The sequence below is a fragment of the Pelmatolapia mariae genome, linkage group LG17, assembly GCF_036321145.2.
Source record: "Pelmatolapia mariae isolate MD_Pm_ZW linkage group LG17, Pm_UMD_F_2, whole genome shotgun sequence".
Taxonomy (NCBI): domain Eukaryota; kingdom Metazoa; phylum Chordata; class Actinopteri; order Cichliformes; family Cichlidae; genus Pelmatolapia; species Pelmatolapia mariae.
Window position 1 is genome coordinate 6,832,340 of NC_086242.1, and position 19,464 is coordinate 6,851,803.

At 42.3% G+C, this 19,464-nt stretch overlaps 1 protein-coding gene across 4 annotated transcripts in view; it reads right to left on the reverse strand.

Moving 5' to 3' along the window:
- cald1a (caldesmon 1a) overlaps nt 1–19,464 on the reverse strand; it is a 64,652-nt gene that overhangs the window by 17,544 nt on the left and 27,644 nt on the right. For 2 of the 4 annotated variants that reach the window (XR_010096797.1, XM_063501040.1), the window contains exons 2-6: nt 16,337–16,422; nt 8,293–8,430; nt 4,181–4,616; nt 4,053–4,085; nt 2,043–2,146 (exon numbers count right to left, since the gene is read on the reverse strand). Coding sequence is in view for 3 of the 4 variants with exons in the window: in XM_063501040.1 (XP_063357110.1) it covers nt 2,043–2,146; nt 4,053–4,085; nt 4,181–4,616; nt 8,293–8,430; nt 16,337–16,413 (788 nt within the window). In the remaining variant the exon portion in view is untranslated. Of the gene's footprint in view, nt 1–2,042; nt 2,147–4,052; nt 4,086–4,180; nt 4,617–8,292; nt 8,431–16,336; nt 16,423–17,146; nt 17,286–19,464 lie in introns of those variants that run through there. The other 2 variants (XM_063501041.1, XM_063501042.1) reach the window with 2 other exon arrangements.

Below are 19,464 nucleotides of genomic sequence, written 5' to 3' on the forward strand. Positions count from 1 at the left end.
CATAATGTTGTTTATCAACAGACTGTTGTCCTCCCCTCGCACTCGGTCACAATGAGCTTTGGTTATTTGTAGTTTGATCTTTTCAGCTGACCTTTGGGTCTGGTATATTAAGTTACTGCAGTACTTTTCCACAAGTGGACAAGAGTAGAGTCACTGATATATCAGCAAAGGTCTTGAGCTATCCCTCAATTCTTCATAAAAATCAAACTCGTGAAGAAATAAGTCCAGCAATTTGCTGAAATGTGCAAACACACATGGAAATACAATATATAAGGCACAATCAGAGTTTGTGGAATTCTAATGAACTTGAAAGTCAATATTCGGTATGACCACCTTAATTCTTTAACGCAGCCTGAACTCTCTTCTCATTTCTTTAAGTAGTCTTCAAATAGTTCTCCAGGCTGTTTGAAGGACACCCAAAGCTCTTCTTTGGATGTTTACTGCCTTTTGTTCCATTTTCTGCTGATTTGATCCACACTGCTTCAGTAATGTTGTGGTCAAGGCTCTGGGGATGCCAATCCATGACTGATGGTGTTCCACTGTGTTTGTGTTTTTAAAATCCAGGCTTTTACTACACTGACAATGTGTTTGGTGATTATTGTCACACTAAAAACTGAAGCAGTTGCCAATCACATGTTTCCAGTTAGTATTCCATGCTGGATCTGATGTACTTTCTGAGTTTACAATTCCCTCTATTTTGAAAAGCTCCCCAACACCACTGGCTGAAATGGAGAGCCAAGTCGTCCACCGTGCTTCACAGATGGCTGTAGACTCACTGTTGTAGTTCCCTCTTGAGTCGTTTTGAAATAAATATATCAAATTTGGATTCATTACTCCATAGGATCTGTCCCCCATCATCAGGAATGGCTTCTTAACAGCAACCCTTCCACTGAAACCATTTCTGCTGAGCCTTCAGTGAACAGTAGATGAATCAGCTAAAGGTCCAGATGCATCTCTCAGGTCCTATGCCATGTCTTTCCAGGATTTTTCCTATTTCTTAAGGACATGAGTTTCACATACTATTTATCTGTAAAAGATTCTTAGGCCTGTCACTTCGTTTGTCCTCGACTTCTGAGTTTGCTCAGAATTTTTAAGAACACACTTTACATTGAGCTATACCAAGTTTTTGAAACTTAAAATAGCCGTTTAGATTAAAAATGCTATTTCATGTCTGTGTTCTTTCCTTTTTTTTGCAGATTCAACTAAAGATCTGGGAACAAATGTTGCTTGCTAGCAATAAAGTACCTTAAGATAAATTTATTTGTTATGTGTAGACAGAACACTGACTCATCTCTGGAGTTAGGTGTACTTTTTTATGCTTGAATGAGTCACAGGTCAGCATTAAGTAGCATAACAAAAACATTTTTCTGAAAATGGTCGGGTGCAAGGATGGAAAAGTGTGAAAAACAGCCAATGTCCAAAGAAAAAGTCTGAAAGACCTTTATAAATGCCTGAACAATTGCTGCTCAAATAATACAAGTAAATGAAGAAAAGAGAAATGAGTGGCGGCTCAGGACTTATGCACAGCACTGTAGCTCAGTGGTTTTTTATATCTAGCCTTTTTTTGCAAGAAAGATTAGATAAGCGCAGCTGCTATTAGTCACATTCATTAAGTCTGTGTGTTTTATTCAGGCATACAGGTTTCATTAATGAATTAGTCACCTGTTGCTTCAGAATAAAGGCATCATTATCTTTTTTAGTAGGACTGAAATAACCATTATCAGATAGGTGACAAAATATTGAACTGAAAATGGGAAAATATTAGCCTAATTTCTGTTTGTCTGCAGTAAAAAACAGAACATTTATCGAGTTAGATGACACAAACTACTGGCGATCTTCACATTTTTGCAACAGTGTAAATACAAATTGCATTCTGGTCTTCTTTCTGATTTTTCACAAATTAGAGAGCGTCAAACTGTCACACGAATCTGACCGATACTGCTGACAGCTCAGGCGCTTGAATAATTCACAGGACTGGGCTATCCCCAGTTTGGCCTCAGGGTGACAAGGAGACAGTGTGTGCTTTTGTTGCTGTTGTGTACCTGGTGGTCCTCTCAGGTTTCCTGTGCTGTTTGGGAGGCGCCTCCTCATGCAGCCCTCCGTTGTGCTTCCTCTGATCCTCCCTCTCCTCCCTGGGCTCATTCACCTAAAGCCCCCCCCCACACACACACAGAAAGCGAGATAGAGTGATACTGAACAACAAAGGTAGGCAGAAAGGTGCGTAGAGTGAAGTGTGATTGGATTCAATCATGTGACATCACATGATGTCCCATAAGAGAAAGAGAGCACGCCCAAATAAAATAACACAGAACATCACATCACACTACGTCCACTCCAGAATTACTGTTGACAAAGGATTATCTAACATGTGATCACACTGGGAGTGTCTCCAGCTGGGTATTTCCTACGTCCACTTGCTGTCCATAATCAGCAACATAATTAAAGTCTTATATGTGATAATTACTATTTCTGTAAATTTTGAAGACCATGGGATATATTATGAATGTAATACAAATTATGAATCTTTACTGAGAAAGTGCTATAGACCTTCTTATTCTTGCACTGACACCATTTCAATATAAAATGCTGATGTCATCTGTTAAAATGCTTTTCCCTATTTTTTGTCATAGCTATCTATCTGTCTGTGTTGAAGTGGTGAATCCACATTAAAACACAGCCAGAGTTTCAGGTAAAGAGGTTACCATATGTCCAGGTAACCCCTAATAGGCAAGTTCAAACCCTGTTTTCAATCAGAAGGAAGTGGCCCCAGTTACACAGGCTGGTTGGCAACTGGTTGGCAACTGCCAGACACTAGGGAAAATGTATATTCTTCCACCAGTTAACGAGTGGTTATGGGAGGTTGCTTGCTGTCGCTTGATGAAATTGGTTGTAAAGAACTATACGATGCAGCAGCAAAAACTGAAAGGCGACTGCAGCGGTCACCCGCAGTTTGCACGGAAGACACCAACTTGTTGCACACACTCGCCAACTTTTGTACTGAAGCAACGACAAGTGCAGCCTAAACCACAAACAGAAATAAATAAATACTAAACACTGTGCTTTTGAAATGTGGTTTTTTTTCAGTGTGAAGGCACAATTTTTACTTTTAAGAAGGACAGTCGCACATTTGAATTTTAACTGCAAAAATTAGTGACTGTTTGCAGACAAACTGGTGTCTTACATTAAAACTACTGGTGAGTGAAGCAATCTGCTGGTAGTGATGGAATACGGCCTAAAGGAGCTTGTTCCAGACATTGGATCAACTAAGGGACAACACCAGTGCCCTGTACAAAAGGGTTTATTGCAATCTTCTACGGTCTTAAACTTTTGACAGATATCGAAAGATGACCTGATGCCTCACTAAGTTGCTTAAGTGGAACCAGTGTAATGTGATGTGTTGTTTCACTCATGGCTGAGGTGGAAGACATGCAGAAAAAAAATGTGACCACTCTGTGGAGCATAGCATTAACCTTTTGAAAAGTCTGACCACACGGCTGTAAACCGCACCTCATCAAACGCAGACCTGTCGTCACCAGTTTGCAAATGTTGCAAACCATGCTAGACGGCACGAGGTGTCCGGGTGATTTCAGTGTCATAAATCAACACGTCAACAAGACGGGCTCATCGAGAGGTTTAACATGTAAACATTTCTGTTTAGTTAGACACTGAAGTTACCCAAAGAAATTTCACGTGCTGTGCATCACACCTCTACTGAAGTTCTTACCGCATGTATGATACCTCATTATCTTCTGATTGCAGTATCTCAGATACCTCAAAGTCCTCTTCACTGTCATTTCTTAGTAACATAGGCTTGTTCCCCTGTGAATTATCTACATTATCATCCTCAGGTACCTCTTCAGCTTCCCCTGATGCTACTGTATCCTCCCCAGCCTCTGAATTTGACGACTTGGCCTGATTTGAACTTTCACTGACTACCGAATGTCTGTCTTCTTCGGCGAAGTCCTATGAAAAAGGATTATAGCAGTTCTTTGAAAGTAAGCTCAGCGATCAAATCAAAGGTAACAAAAAAGACAACAAATCACTAACCATACCTTGTTTTGAATTTTAGGCTCTTCAGCTGACGCCTATAGAAACAAGGATCAAATGTGCCAAGGCTGTCGGTTACACCAGCTGAACTTAATGTCTGACATGAAAGAAGAACGGTGACCTGATAACTGACCTGGTCTCTCAAGTAAGACCTTCTCGGTTTGTCCTCCACAACTGCAACTGGCTGCTCCTCCTCTTCATCTACCCCCTCCGCTTCTTCCTCTCCCCCTTCAGGGGCAGCCTGCTCTTCCTCCCTCAGCTCCTCTCGCTCCTTTTCCTCCTCTCTTCTCGAGCTATAGGTTTCCATCTTCTTAGCCTCGTCGTCATTGTCACGGTAACGTCCCCTACGCCAGGAGGAGGGCCTCTCCTCTTCTGCGCTGTTTTTCTCCGTGGCGGTGCTGTCGTTGCCCTCCGTCTCAGTGGGGTCCAGCTGTCTCTGTCTCTCCAGCGCCTCCTTCATGCGCCTCTGCCGTCTCTCCTCTCGTTTGGCCATGCGGTCCAGTAGGGCTTGGTCCTCGTCATCTCCACCGCCTCCATAAGAGCTGCTCACAGACACCGTCTCTGTGACACTACGAGGAGAGAGAGAGAGAAAGAGAGAGACGGCACAAATGTCACATTGTGTGTATTCGTGTCAAAGAGGAGGAAGGGGTGAGGTCACAGCAGACGTCAGCCGTTATAAAAATGTTGGCATGGAAAGATAATCCATGACATTATCTTCTGTTACCTCTGAGGTGCCCCTGGTGGAAGGCCGCAACCCCTGTGTAATCATAATTTCCAGAAAGAGGTTGCATTGTTACTGACAGCTTTATAGCCAAGAACAGCAGAAAATGTGGACCCATGGCTTTACTGACTGGTCTTCACCACAGCTCTTCAAATAAACTCAGGTTAGGCCTTATAATGAATGGAAATTTGGATTTTAGGTGGGAACTTTTGTATGTGCTCAGATACAGCCATAGCCTACAGTTTACAGCCATGCTAACACCTGCTAAAACTTTGGACTGAATGCTAACTACGATAGCATGCTAACATGCTATCATAGTTAGCATGTTTTTGGATGCCGAGTCAATAGTTGCTGTGGCATTAAATTTAACCCACAACGTGAAACATTACCAAATACATGAGGATTAAGCGTTGCATCAGAGCACAAATGTGTAAAAAAAATTTGTTTAGTTTTGTCTGCGCTAAAGGACCTCCAAACAAACCAAGATAATCTTTTATAAAGCTTTGCTTCAGCGTGACTAAAATACACACTTACTGGCTACTTCATGTGGTACACCTGGTCACCTTCTCACTCATGCACATATCTAATCAGCCAATCACTGTGTCTCTGTGCTTTTAGGCATGGAGAGAGGATCAAGACCAGCTGCTGTTCAAACTGAGCATCAGAAGGGGGAAGAAAGGTGATTTGTCTTTGAACGTGGCATGATTGCTGGTGGCAGAGGGGCTTTTCTGAGTGTTTCAGAAACTGCTGATCTTCAGGGATTTTCCCACAGAGCCATCGCTGGAGTTTACTGAGAATGGTTCGAAGAAGAGAAAATATCCAGGAAGTAGAGCAGGGCGATATGACCAAAAATATTTATCACGATATACATTTGAAAATTTGCGATAACGATATGACTGACGATATAATTGACACTAGACAAAATACTTTACAACTCCACAACTTTATTAGTGCAAAAAAAAACCCCATCAATGTATTTTCACTTAAACAAGCAGGTGTTTTATGTGCATTAAAGTTATATAAAAATTTAACAGTGCAAATGCAAATTCCTTGCTGACAGTTTAACCAAAAGGCATTTCCAGTGGAAATTGGCCGACATATCCTCAGCATAACCATGCATAATATCCACAAAACTTAAAAAGAGGTTATACACACACAATACGGTAATATTATGTTGAAGCACAGTACGTATCACTCCGCGAGGCTCCTGCCTACGATAGCCGTAATGCTCCGACAATCCATCAAGCTGTGCGGGTTCATAGCTTAGCAAAGTCGTACTAAAACATTTGACAGATTTTCGAGTGCCGTGTACCGCATAAAATTGTTTCGAGGTCAGTAAACACAACCAGAATTCATACATAAGGCCTATTGGATTATAAGGGGCACTGTCGATTTTCAGAAAAATCAAAGGATTGATTTTAAGTGTGCCGTATTTTCCAAAAAATACGGTAATAACGACGGCCTGCTAGCATGCTCTACCAAAAATAGTGCTTTGTTGTGTATCTGACGGATGAAAGCTAAACCAGTTCCACACCACTGAAGTTGCAGCATTTTTACAAACCAATTTTGGTTTATCCGTTTCATTCAACTATCTGCTTTCGCCGCCATGCTTTTTCCACCATGTGCGTATGAAAACAAAGGCACTGCGCATGCGCGTTTTACCCATATTTTATCGCGATATTTCATTTTTCTATCGTTGCCCAACATTATACCGGTATTACCGTGAACGGTATGATATGACCCAGCCCTACCAGGAAGCCACAGTTTTCTGGGCGAAAACACCTTGTTCATGTCAGAAGAAATGGCCCGACTTCTTCGAGCTGATATGAAGGCAACGCTTTACAACCAAGGGACACAGAAGAACAACTCTGAATGCCCAACATATCAAACCTCAAATAAAATCAAAAGCAGATGGCCTATAGCTGATGGACCACACCAGGTGCTACTCCTGTGAGGTGAGGACACGGAGCTGAGGCTACAATTCATACAGGCTCACCAAAATTGGAAGATCTGTTTTTTTCTGGAAAAATCTTTCCTGATCTGACGAGTCTATATTTCTGCTGCAATACTCAGACGGTAAGGTCAGAATTTGGCATAAACAACACGACAGCATGGAGCCATCCGGCCTTGAATCAACAGGTCAGGCTGATGGTGGCGGTGTAATGGTGTTGGGGATATTTTCCTGGCACACTTCCAGCCTACCCAAGTATTGTTGCTGACCATGTCCATCCCTTTAAGATAAGTGTACCCACATTCTGATTTCTACATGCAGCATGATAATGCAACATATAACACAGCACAAATCATCTCAAACTGACAATGAAGTTATTGTACTCAAATGGCCTCCAGAATCACCAGGCCTCAATCCACAGTCACCAGATCTCCTGTTAGAGATGTGGTAGAATGGGAGATAAGCAGCCAAGAAATCTGCAGTGGACCAAAATCTCTGAGGAATGTTTCCAGCAACTTGTTAAATCTCTGTCATGAGGAATTAATGCAGTTTTGAAGGCACAAGAGGGCCCAACCTGGTACTACCAAGATGTACCTAATAAAGTGTGGAGTAAGTGTATTTATATTTTCTAACTAAAATATTCAGTGACTATCCTTCCACCTCGAGGCATGACTACAGCATGACTCACAATACTGTGACCTAAAAGTCTGCCAAACATTATCCTTGCATCTGAACAATCAACAATGGCTAGCAAGAACTAGGTCCTATCTCAGCATCCTTCTGCACAATCCCCTTGTTGTTTGACCACCCCAGGATGTATCTAAGAGCTTACAGACAGGAAACATTCATCACCACAAAGCAGTGTCTGTGTGACTAGATGTCAGAGCGACCCACCACTTCCACTGTAGCCAACACAATTTATCTCAAAGCCTTAAAATGTGTAGAAATTAATAGTTACGCTTTTTGTCTGCATCACTGCAACTCTGTCTGAGGAGCATTTGACTCCTCAGACAGAGTTTAAGTTTCATCATAGCTCTTGTGACGTCATTATTTGACTTTGACCTTTACTGCTTTTTTACATTCTTTTGCTTAAATTCAAAGTCAGTATATGCTGTAGTATTATTGTATGTATTGTATCATCACCTCTCTCACAAAATACAGTAACATACAGACTGGGGAAACCCATTTTATTATTATTATTTAATTTAGACTGAACTAAAACCTGCACTTATAAATTATCCGCAGTCTTATTGTGTTTGGATACTTTAGGTTTTAGAGAAGTGATTTTTTTACTCCTCACATACACACTGGCACCTCTCCTTTTGGGGTTTTTCATGGGCTAGTTCACTTAAATTACTAAAGCTTACTATTTTCTCAAAAACTTCTGGCGGTAGACTATCTAACCATGCAGCTCCACCCCGACACCCTAAACCCAGAGAATGACATTACGTTGAGAGTTTATCAGTTGGACTTTATTGGTGCTCTCTCGCTTTTGCAGCCGATCCCCCAAAAAAAAAAGAGGGAGCCAATCAGTCGTCTGCTGGACTACGTACGAGAGCTTGTTTTGCTATACCTGTGGCTGTTGGTCATAACCAGGCTGTCCGACTGGCCGCTGGGCTCCTCGCTCTCCTTGCTCTTCATCCTCTCCTGGCGTGCCCTGCGCCTCCTCTCACGGGCCGCCTCCTCTTCATCATCATCATTCCTTGCCATCCTGCAGGAAGACGAAAGAAGAAAGAGAGAGTGAGAAGACAAAGGCACGCATTATCTATTTTCAGCTTTCAACCCCTCATCTCCTTTCTCCCTGTCCTCAATTTAGCTTAGCAGTTAGAAACTTCAAAGTGAGCGGTTCTTTAAATTGGACTGTAATCTTCGCAGTGACCAAATCTGGTGGATTTACCCCAAGTCCCCCCCACCCACCCCTTCTCTTCTATCAAGTGGAGCTGTCAGCTGTGTAACCACCAATACTTCTTATCGTGGCTGCAGTTTTCACGAGCTGATAAAAACTCTGTCTGGAGACATGGCTTGGCTAAGGATAAGAGAGCAGTGAAACAGTGTTTCTGGCCAGAAGCTTGTACTAGTCCGGTCAGTGCAGGAACGGAGGAAGCAGGAGAGCTGTGTGTGTGTGTGTGTGTGTGTGTGTGTGTGTGTGTGTGTGTACACTGGCCAATAACCAGTGTAATCTTAAAAGTTCATAATTCTTCCAAAGAATTTAATACAGCATTAAATTTAGCAATCGTATTTTTCCAGAGTTGATATACTACAATAAAAAATTCTCTTAGCTGTATTTGGTGCGTGCACAGCTGAAGCACGCATCAATTAAATGATAGACAAGCTCAGCTTTTGCTGAAACGCCCAGGGCTAGATGACAACACTGATACTACTCTTACAGTTATATATATGTAACATATGACGCAATCAAAATTAACTGGCCACCGTATATAGTATAAAAGACAAACACAGCTTACAACTAAAGACAAAACGCTACCTGCATTCTTCTTAATAGGCAGCAGGGGACGACTGATCTGCTCTCAAAAAGACTAATGATTTCATAGAAGTCTGGGCAAATGACCCTTGATTGCCTCGCTGTCTGACCTCGGTAAACACTTGTCTTATCATCATTCTAAGAGTCATAAAGGAGGATTAAACAAGATGTGCTCAATGGCTTGTAAAATACAGGATGCTAGCAGGTGATAAAGATGATGTAGCTATCGTGATGTCACTTGTTAGTTTCTGAAGTTCCATTTTGAAGTCTCAAAATTAGCGCTTTGGCAGTTATCTTGGTTGCAAACACCCCCCCCCCCCCCCCCCCCCCCCCCCAAAGGATCTGACAAAGAGAAACCGTATGGCTAAAAGCTTAACCAATGAGCTACTAACACAAATAATCCTCCATTATGAAACAAGGTATGAACTAAATTTTCAAAATAGATTTCACTTTCTTTAACATGACTCGAAATAATACACTCGACAGGAGTGTGTTTGTGGAGTGTGAAACAAAGCCGTTCTGCCATAGACTTCTATAGGCCTGGAAGTCCTTTTGCAACCAGAGCTATCACCACCTGGCGGCTTTCAGATAATTCAGTTTCAGTTAACTTTTATTTATATAGCACCAAATCACAACAACAGTAATTTCTAGGCACTTTATATTATAATATAAAGACCCTAAAATAATACAGAGAAAACCCCAACAATCAAACGACCCCTTATGAGCATCACTTTGGCGACAGTGGGAAGGAAATTTTTAAACAGAAGAAACCTCAGGCAGAACCAGGGTCAGGGAGGGGCAGCCATCTGCTGTGACCGGTTGGGGTGAGATCACAAATGAAGCTGCTGCAGTGCAATTGGTTAATCTGTACCATTTTTTTTAACTGTGGAGAACTTTTGACAGCAGAATAAAAGTTTACTCCTCAAAAGCAAGCTCAAATATCTGTACAAATTATTTCTTGCATTAAATTCATTCAGCACTGCTACATGGGTCGTAACTCCTGCTGCATTTAAGCACACAGCAGACGATGCATGGTCATTGCAGGTCATGTCTAAAACATGGGCAAACATCTGTTTTTTGCATTATACCCCACACAATCATTCAGAGACATGCTGTGAGTTATAAAATTATTTATTTAACGCAAAGGGTTAAGTACAGGGTGCGGCTGCATGCTATCATAAACAAGACTCCACTGTCCAAAAATCTAACTGGCTTGCAAGCTACTGTATATTTATGTTCTTAAATTTGATTGAAAGCAACAAGTTCAGGCCTTTCTCTCGGGTCTGTCCAAAGTCAGTCTGGGGAATGCAGGAAACTTGAGTGAAGTACAATAGACAGTTTTAAGGAAAAGAGACTACACCCAAAAGTAAAATTATATATCATATATCAAACAATGCAATACTACCCAACACTGAAACTATTTCTTTTTTTTTTTAAGGTATCAAATTCATTCCCAAAGTGCAGTGTTTCTGGCCACCTGACATCTATGAACTCAGCTCCATGCTTGATCTGTGTTGCCCCGACTGACCTTTACACTCCCACTGCTCACCACATGCCCAGCTACCTAACATCGCAGCGCAGCCTTTGAGGCCGGCCAGCGAAGCATGCCGTCGCATGTTAATTGCAACACGTGTGGTGAGGCGAGCTAAAGCCGCCAGGGTTTATGTGAGGTTTTACAGCTTGTGAACAACACCCCCCCCATGCTGTTCCCCCAACCTCCTCTCCCTCTCATATGAGGCATGTTAGGGTTAGTCATAACAGAACAGATGAATCTGCTAACGCCCAAGTTAGACCTGTGGGACGGTGACATCAGTGACGTCAGGCAATGCTTTACACATGTGCATGTGTGTCTGCTTAGTTTAAACTATTCAGCATCTCCGAGTGTAGAAAATCAGCTTTATCCAGAGGAGGGTCTATCCTGAATTCCAGCCCTGCGGGCCAGTGATATACAATATTTACATTTTATCAAACAAAAAAATACAAGAAAGAGGTTTTTTTTCTTTTCCATTCATTATTAAGGTCAATTGAGCTCCACTGCAACAAAAAGTACATTAACCCTTATTAAAAATATCAGAGCAGAGTGATGTTTTTGTGAGACCTAAAAAAAAGTTGTGAAACAACAACTGCTGTAATTCCCGAAGGACTGAACCGTCCCAGAAACAGCACCGAATGTCATGAGAAAACGAAAACAGCTAAAAATGGAACAAAGGAGTCCTTGGTGGCGGTGACGACGACAATCTCAGGGTTAAAGATTCCTCAGTAGGAAAAAAAAAAAGAAAAAAGGAAGAAAGAAAGACAGAAAAAACTCCTGAAAGCTGAATTAGCATTCCTGTCAATCACAGCCTTGGCTGGAGACACATACACAACCAAAGCCCTGATTTAATATCCCTTTCCATAGCGAGGCCCCCAAAGTCTATCAGCATACTGACAGAAATACGGTGAGAGGTGGAATGGTGGATAATGGAAGACAGAAAAAAATAGGAGAGGAAGAGAACGGGCAAGTGAAATGGGATAGAGTGAGGATAAAGAGGAGAGGTGGGAAATGAAAAACGGGAAAGGAAGGGGTGTGCACAATAATGGAAAAAGGAGTAATCTGCAGATTTTATCATAGTCGACAACTTTTCCTGTGCAAAATGATGTGAAGCCACAGCAATAAATTGCAGGTTACCAGGACACCGTCTCCACCAGACGCCTATTTCTTGAGTGGCCGAGTACAGCATGTAAATAAAGGAAACCTGCCCATTATTGGCGCTTTACTACGGATGTCGTGGACTTCGCCGTGGCAGCTACAGTGCCTCATATGAATAACGTGTGTTTCACACCCTGAGTAGTGTGTTTTCGCTGATTTAAACCGCCTGCATGGAAAGCACACTAAACATCACCATCAGTGAGCCTATTAGGGAGAAGTATGTCCAAATATTTTCTTTACAGCAAAATATCTCAGAAATGTCAGTGAAAACAATTTGGGAAAAGCTCATGAGAAAAGACTTCTTCACCCCTCCTTGGCAAGAGGAGGGACAGAGGGAAGGAAGGGAGAAAAGTGAAGAGGAAGCTCGAAAACAGCGGAGGGAGGGAAAAAGGCTGCTGTGAGCAGATGGGGGAGAGGGGAGTTAAGGAAGGGATGGTTAGGGCGAGGGAGAGAGGGTGGGGGCTTGGCTTGAGCTGTCAGAAATGCTGACCCATTCCCACGCTGGCCTCTCTGGACTGTTTCCCTTCCTACTGCCGGCCCACAGAACCACAACGTCCCCCGTCTGTCCCTCCCCCCACCCTGCGCTCTGCTGGGCCAGCTCCAAGAATTCATATTAATTCATATTAGACTGCATTTATTCTTCTACTCGAAGATGAATGAGGTAATATGGCATGCATTTGAAACATAACTAAGAGAGGAAGGGTAGCCTTAACTCCCTTCAATACTGATGTGGCAAAGCAGCTTGGAAGCTGGCAAAGATTTACGATGCAGGACCGGGTCACGTTGCGAATGGTCCGTTCAACCAGGGCGGGGGACTGTTTGGCATGGCTCATTCACGGAGGATGGGTGTTATTTCCTCAACCCTTCCTAGTCTCTGAGGCAGAGGGCCAGCGCAGATGCAAAGAATGAGGAGGAAAGGGAGGACGGTGAAGAGAAGTGAAAGAAGCGACGGAGAAACGGACCGTGAGCGAGTGAGGAGGAAGTGGAGAATGAGGGGTTGACAATTTAAGTGGAGGAGTGGGATCAAAAGGAAGAAGAAGCGGGGAGAAGATGAGAGGAAAGGCAGAGGTGACAGTTTAAGAGAGGAGGAGAGGGAAACAATCAGGAGAATAATCAGAAAATGAAAGTGGGTTTTTGGAGGGGTGGGAGAAGAAGAAAGACAGCGAGACCCAGAGGAGGAGGAGGGGGAGGAGGATGGGATGCATAAAGAATGAAGGGAGGAGACAGAGGAGGGTGATCGGGAGGTGGGGAATGGCAAAAATCAAAAATAAACACTTCCCAAAAAAGGAAATAAAAGAAGAAATGCTAAGTAAAGGCCTCAGAGAATAAACATTACCTCATAGTTTAAAATTGAAGGAATAGTGAGACTACCTTGCTCTCAGCACACAAGTCATAGTATTTCTTTGAAACAGTGTTCACTCAGAGTAGCCTTCACACAGACAGTCATCTATGTTAAGTTAAACTGCTGCGTATGATCAAATGCTTTCTAATAGCCAAATCCAGGAGGATTAACTGCTCAAGTACACGAGTTTCATTTGGGAAGGGAGTGGCAGCAACATTTCTGTAGGCTCCATGAGAAAAAAAACATTTTTAACCAAGGCAGATACCCTCTGGTCAGTGAATTGACTGGGAAAATTCCACATCTATGTGCGTTTATTGGCTAAGAAGGGGGGAAAAAAAGGCAGAGACATTCCTTGTCTGATTGCTATAGCGCTGACGAACAGCGTGGATTGCAGGGAATTAAAGAGTGTGAGAGAGTGTGAGAAACCTTTGAGCAGAAAAACGGGGTGTATGTGTGTGGCTTTGCTTAATAAAACTAAAATCAAAAGCACGATGTGAGCCACAGCGTCAATGGCCCTTTTCTTAGAGCTACAACTGACGTTGATGCAAGGCAGAACAAGGGAAGGCTTGGCTGTCATCCCGACAAACACGCACACTTGTATACTTGGTTGTATTTTTAAAAAGTGAATGGAGCTTGTCAAGCCTTCATCGCCCGATGCTGATCCGAAACACACCAACACTCGCTGCGTGGAAGCATCCTAACATTCGTGCACATGCGCTCTCAAGTACAGTGACATGCACAGAGCTGGCATGAGGAAGCCCACAATCGCAGCATCCCAGCATGTAGGAAACAGCTCATGGAGACCTGGCCAGTACACACTTATAATAGCCAGGAATTTGGCATTGCTTCAGCCGTTATAATATGGCCCCAAAGTCTCCTTTTTCTCACAGCACACTCAATGATGGTTGAATGGAAGCAAGCCAACGAGACAACATGTGGTTTTGACTAGTCCGACCAAGAGGGGGCATGTAAATATTGATTGTTTCAATATATTGGCAGAAATGGAAACAATGTAGAGATGTAATCTTTTATCAATAACAGGAGCGGCGCGTCGCCTGCCAGCTGAAATTATTGCTGCTCGGGCCAAATAAACAGTCACGGAGAAACTCCCGCCGAGCTGAAAATGTAAATGTTGAGGGCGCTTACGACTCTGGCCCTTTTTCACTCTCGCTCCATTGCTCTTCCAGTCGGCCCACAACTCTTCTCGGTCGCCTCTTTTTTTTTTTTAGTCTACACTTTCTGCCAAATTCCATCTTCTCCATGTAACATAAACATTCCAAAAATGCATAAATAATTCCAGCAGTGGGGGGTTTTAGGCTGTGAAAGCTAACAGAGGCATTGACCTTCACTCCAATCAGCTATTTAGGGTACAGCTGGGGAAATAAGGAATATACGTCTTAAAAGGCAAAAGCTAAATGTTTTAGCTTTCTGAGGCATCTGATGATTCCTACTTCTTGCTACTAGCATGAAAACATTCCATAAACATGTTATAAAGATACAATGACATGCGTGACTACGTATAACGTGATAGATACCACCATATTTATAAATTCTGTGGTTCAGAGTGTGTAGCATTTTGGCTAGCTTGTTTTATTTTATCTGTAAGTAAGCTGGTGTGTTCAGCAAAAGAGCTCACATAAACCTGTTGTACTAACCAAATGACAGACAGATAATGTTATCGAAGGTTACAAATGCTATGTAGCTTTTAGCAGCTAAAAAAATATATGTTTCCTTAATGTCTAGCTAGAGATAAAAACACATTAATTTTAGCAGAATGCCAGAAAATCCTGCTAATGCTAATCCATTAAGCATTAGCAGGAGTCAGTTTCACAAAGTCAGCTGTCAACTGTTAGACCATATCAGATAAACTAAAGTAAGAATACTGTATGCTAATGCGCACAGCTTGCTTTGCTGCCCCCAAGTGACAGAAAAACAATACAAAGCCATTTTTAATTTACAGGTAATTTATTTCTTTTTTTTAGCACCACAAGTAAAAATTAAACATTCCTGTACTGCAGTTTGTTGCATCTATTCTCATACTTGCCAACATCTATGAAGCAGAAATGTAGTCAGGCTTTGTTCACCATCTTTCTTCATTCTAAGCTTTCTATTCAGGTAAGTTTAGTTAAATGACTGAGCAAAAATAATCCAGTTCTCATTCTGAAAATAACTTGGAAATACATTTAACGTATCCAGGCATGCATTTACTAGATGAATGACACACTTTCTAGAACTGGATGAATGACTTGACCCTGAATTTTTATTACCAAGTATACCCACTATCACGGACATTTTCCTTAAAACAAGAAAAGCTACTTTACCTTGAGCAAAGGGCCTTGTTCTTTACTACAGTTAATGCCCTTACACATTCTTTGTGTCATATAGATGACTTATCAGTGAGAACCATCTATGTATTCAGCAGTGGTCAGGCCTATGTCAGCTTGTTTTCCATGAGTGATGGAGCAAGTAGCTGTAATAAAATGCTTCTAAGAGGCAAGTGACCTTGGCCAGTATCTGCATCCACATCGACCTCATCTTTAATTGCGAGGGCTGCAGCACAGATGAAGAGACTTTTGTGAAAATACCTCCTTGGCAGACTATGTATCAAGTCCTCACAATAAAAACCCCTTTTTACTCTTTTTGATTACTGCACTTGGCCGGTTACCACTCAATCAATTTGCTGAAATGAACTTTAGTTTAATCCGTTTTTTTTTTCCCAGTGAATCAAAGGCGGTTCAGAAGGCTGTGGTATCTGGGAGAGAAAATTGGAAAGAGGGAGGGAGGGCACGATTGAACATTAAAGGTCATCACGTCTCCTATCAGATTTCTTATCAGCTCTTTTTTTCTCCTTCCAGCCTGGTTTAAGGAAGTCGGCATTTGCTGATTGATGTTTTGTAAAAGACCTAGCTCCTGAATCCTTGCTCTGTCAGCTTGGTGTGCGCATCAAAGTAAGTGCGTTGTGCACTGAAACTACCAGAGCCTTGAAATAGCAGAGGCTATTCAAACAATCTAAGCAGCTGTTCTGTATGTGTTCTTTAGGCCACTGCAGAGGATAGATTTCTTAAACACCTTTTGAGAAATCTGCAAACACCAACATGTCTCACCTCTCTGCCTCCAGGCGCATCTCTTCCCGCTTCTGTCTCCTCAACTCCCTGCGCCGCTCAAAGTCCATTTCCTCCATGGTTGTGCCCTACGTGGAGACATCATAAAGAATAGACATTAATTCACTCAGTCAGCAGCCAGAAAAAAATGTTTTTTAAAGCTATAGTCAACCTCTATATGAATATTTTTACATACTCTACTTACGCCTGTAAATTTATTGTTATATTTGTCATATGTGTCAAGGCAATGCGTGTGACTCTGTGATTACTTCTAACTTTTGTTACTGCTGCTGTTACTATATCAGCCGCAGGTGGTGCCAAATCAACCAAGGCGAAAATTTATAAGAATTAGAGCTTTAAACACAATCTCTTTCTGCAAGCAATGACAACAACAAGTGTGAGGCCTTGTCCTCCTGTTAAGTGACACAAATTTGATGGGAATCAAAGTCAACAAACTGCAGAACCAGGGAGAAAATGATAGAGAAAGCTGTATAATGGAGGAAAGGAGAAGCCAAGGCAGGATGTTAACTCCATCCCTTACGAGAAACCCTCACTAAAAATACTCTGGAAGGGTACGTGACAGGCTGTGCTTGTGAGGCCTGAGACCACCCAGGAGCTGCTGAGCTTCCCATCACACATCTCTGTGCTAAATCAACAAAAACATCCACTATACACCGGGAGGCATAGCAAACAAATGCTAACCGAGCATTTGATTGAAAAAGGTGAGAATAAAGACCAAGAATGTGGGGAAAGAGACACTGCTTTAAAATGCTTTTGGAAAGCCAAAAAGAAAGAGAATCATGCATGTAATACCTTAGTTTAGACTTCAAACAATGTATTTTCCCTTCACACCATACCAGCTCCTCACGATGCCTTCTCCAAGCAAAGACACAGAGGCACCAACTTTCAGTGATAGTCTCCCACAGTCCGGCTTCAGCTGACAGAAAAGGCGAATGTTCCTTCTTCTTTCCCCTCCCTGCTAGTCGTCCCTCCCTCCATCCCTCAGTGACCCCCCCACCCCTTCCTGAGCCCTCTCTCTATCTCTCCCTATCTCTACAGCTAACTTTTCCTGTGTTGTTTACCGCCATGTCAGAGCTTGGCTGAACTGTTTTCGATTTCCTGTGCCTTCTGTCTGCTTTTTCTTCTGTCCCCATAGCCTACTGCACATCAGGTACACGTGCACACAAGCGTGATAACACTACAGCAACGAGCACATGCATGGGAAATGCACAGGAGCGACATTCTCAAAGAAACCACGAGGACAAGAGGTCCCACTAACGCTCACCCTCCCCACTGCATCTTCTCACCCAGTGTCCTCCCCCCTTTCTGAGCCTGTATAGTAAACACGGCCCTGCCTCTGCACTGCGAGAGCTTTTGCTTTTGTGACGAGAAGGAGATGTTCTAAACACCGCAAGAATTCACCGTCTATGTTTAGATGCACGCTTAGTGTCATTTGTGAAACCGTGGGGAGGCAAGCTGCATTTGGACATGGGGCTATTCGTACAACTGTAATTAAGACGAAATGAAAGCAATAACTAAAAGCGACAAGGCCTCCAAACATCACCAGTCTAATCACATACTTCCTAGAAGTAGCGACGCCAAGGGAGACAAACTTATTAGTAGCACAAGCACGGCTGCAAATGAATTTGGAGTTATAGATGCAAATAACACATGACTTATTCATTCTTGGTGTTTGGATTATACAAAAAAAAAAAAGAGCTATGGATCCTTTTTAAAGACATGTCATTTACTCTTATGAAATGATCTGTAGGTAAATTAAAATTAAAACTTAGTTTGCCGAAAGATAAGCGGATTACGTACCCGAGATTTAAATGAATAACAAACTTGAGATAATAGTGTTTTAAACTGATTTATGATGTGCGGATGGGGCTGCTCTCTGAATGAAGCAGCAGCAACATGGGGGGGTTCGGTTGTACACTGACAGAAAGGGCCCTCAGCAAGACGTCAGAGAGTAACTGTTGTGTACTGAAAATCACTGAGAGGACCACCCACACTTTGCAAAAGCTAACAGAGGCAGAAGACAAAGACGGCATTCCATAAAATTGAGCAACCTGAAGTCACAAGTTTGCGACATTTTTAGACCTTTTGTATAAGTTCAGACTGCCTGAGCCGGTCTGCCGTAAGACGTCTTCAACCTTTGCTGCATCAGACCATTTATTCCATCGTTTATCTCCATCTTTCCACTTCCCTTCTGTTTGTCTGTCTTTTTCCTTCTCTCCTCCCCCTCTTTTTTCTTTCCCTGTCTGCCCCAACCTTCTACAATGGCTATAATGACACATTTACCAGTTAAATTACTACCTGTCGAGACTGCCAGACCCTGGCAGAGACCCAGTGTCTAAGTGCCAACCTCTTGAAAAGCCTTAAAATCCAAGTTGATTTTATCCTGACAGCCACTAGTATTACACCACGTTGTAATGCCTCTATCGACTCGTGGGGTCTCCAGGTAAAAGCCCCCAAACAATGGACTCCTATCGGCCAAATGAGGCAAAGAGTAGATCAAGCAAAAGTCTGGGAGCTGGCCTGAAGAATAACAAGCCAGCAGTGCAGCATCTATTTTTGGCTCTGGCGAAATGTTCCTAAGTCTGTTTTAGCATTCTGTGAGAAAAGAAGAGTGCAACTTTTTGGTCAGATTTGTAACTCTGATACACGGAGCAACTATCCCCTCATAACCTTTAGACAAGCACATTAATCTCCACGTTATGGTTATGGAGCTATGTGAGGAATGCTCCGATTCAGCCTCTGATTTTAGCAGAGAGGACTTGAAAGAGTCTCTAAATTACTCATTCACATGGCAGTTATACTCAGCTCAGCTCCTAACCCTAACCCTATTTTGGTTGCTGAATAAGGGGAATTAATGTGAAGATAAACAAGTAAAAACCAGCTTTGCAAGAGTTATGTGCTTGCCAACTTCAAGATTGGCAAATGAAGGAACAAAGGTAGCTTGCTATTCCCAGGATTGTTTTTTTTTTTAAAAGACCATTAGTTAAAAAAATTATGATGTAATCTGTTTTATACACAAATTAAACAGTAGCTATTTTATAATAAAGACAAAGCTAGTTCTGTAATTAAGCAAAAATAACTGTCTCAGATGGGGTATTTCTGTACTTACA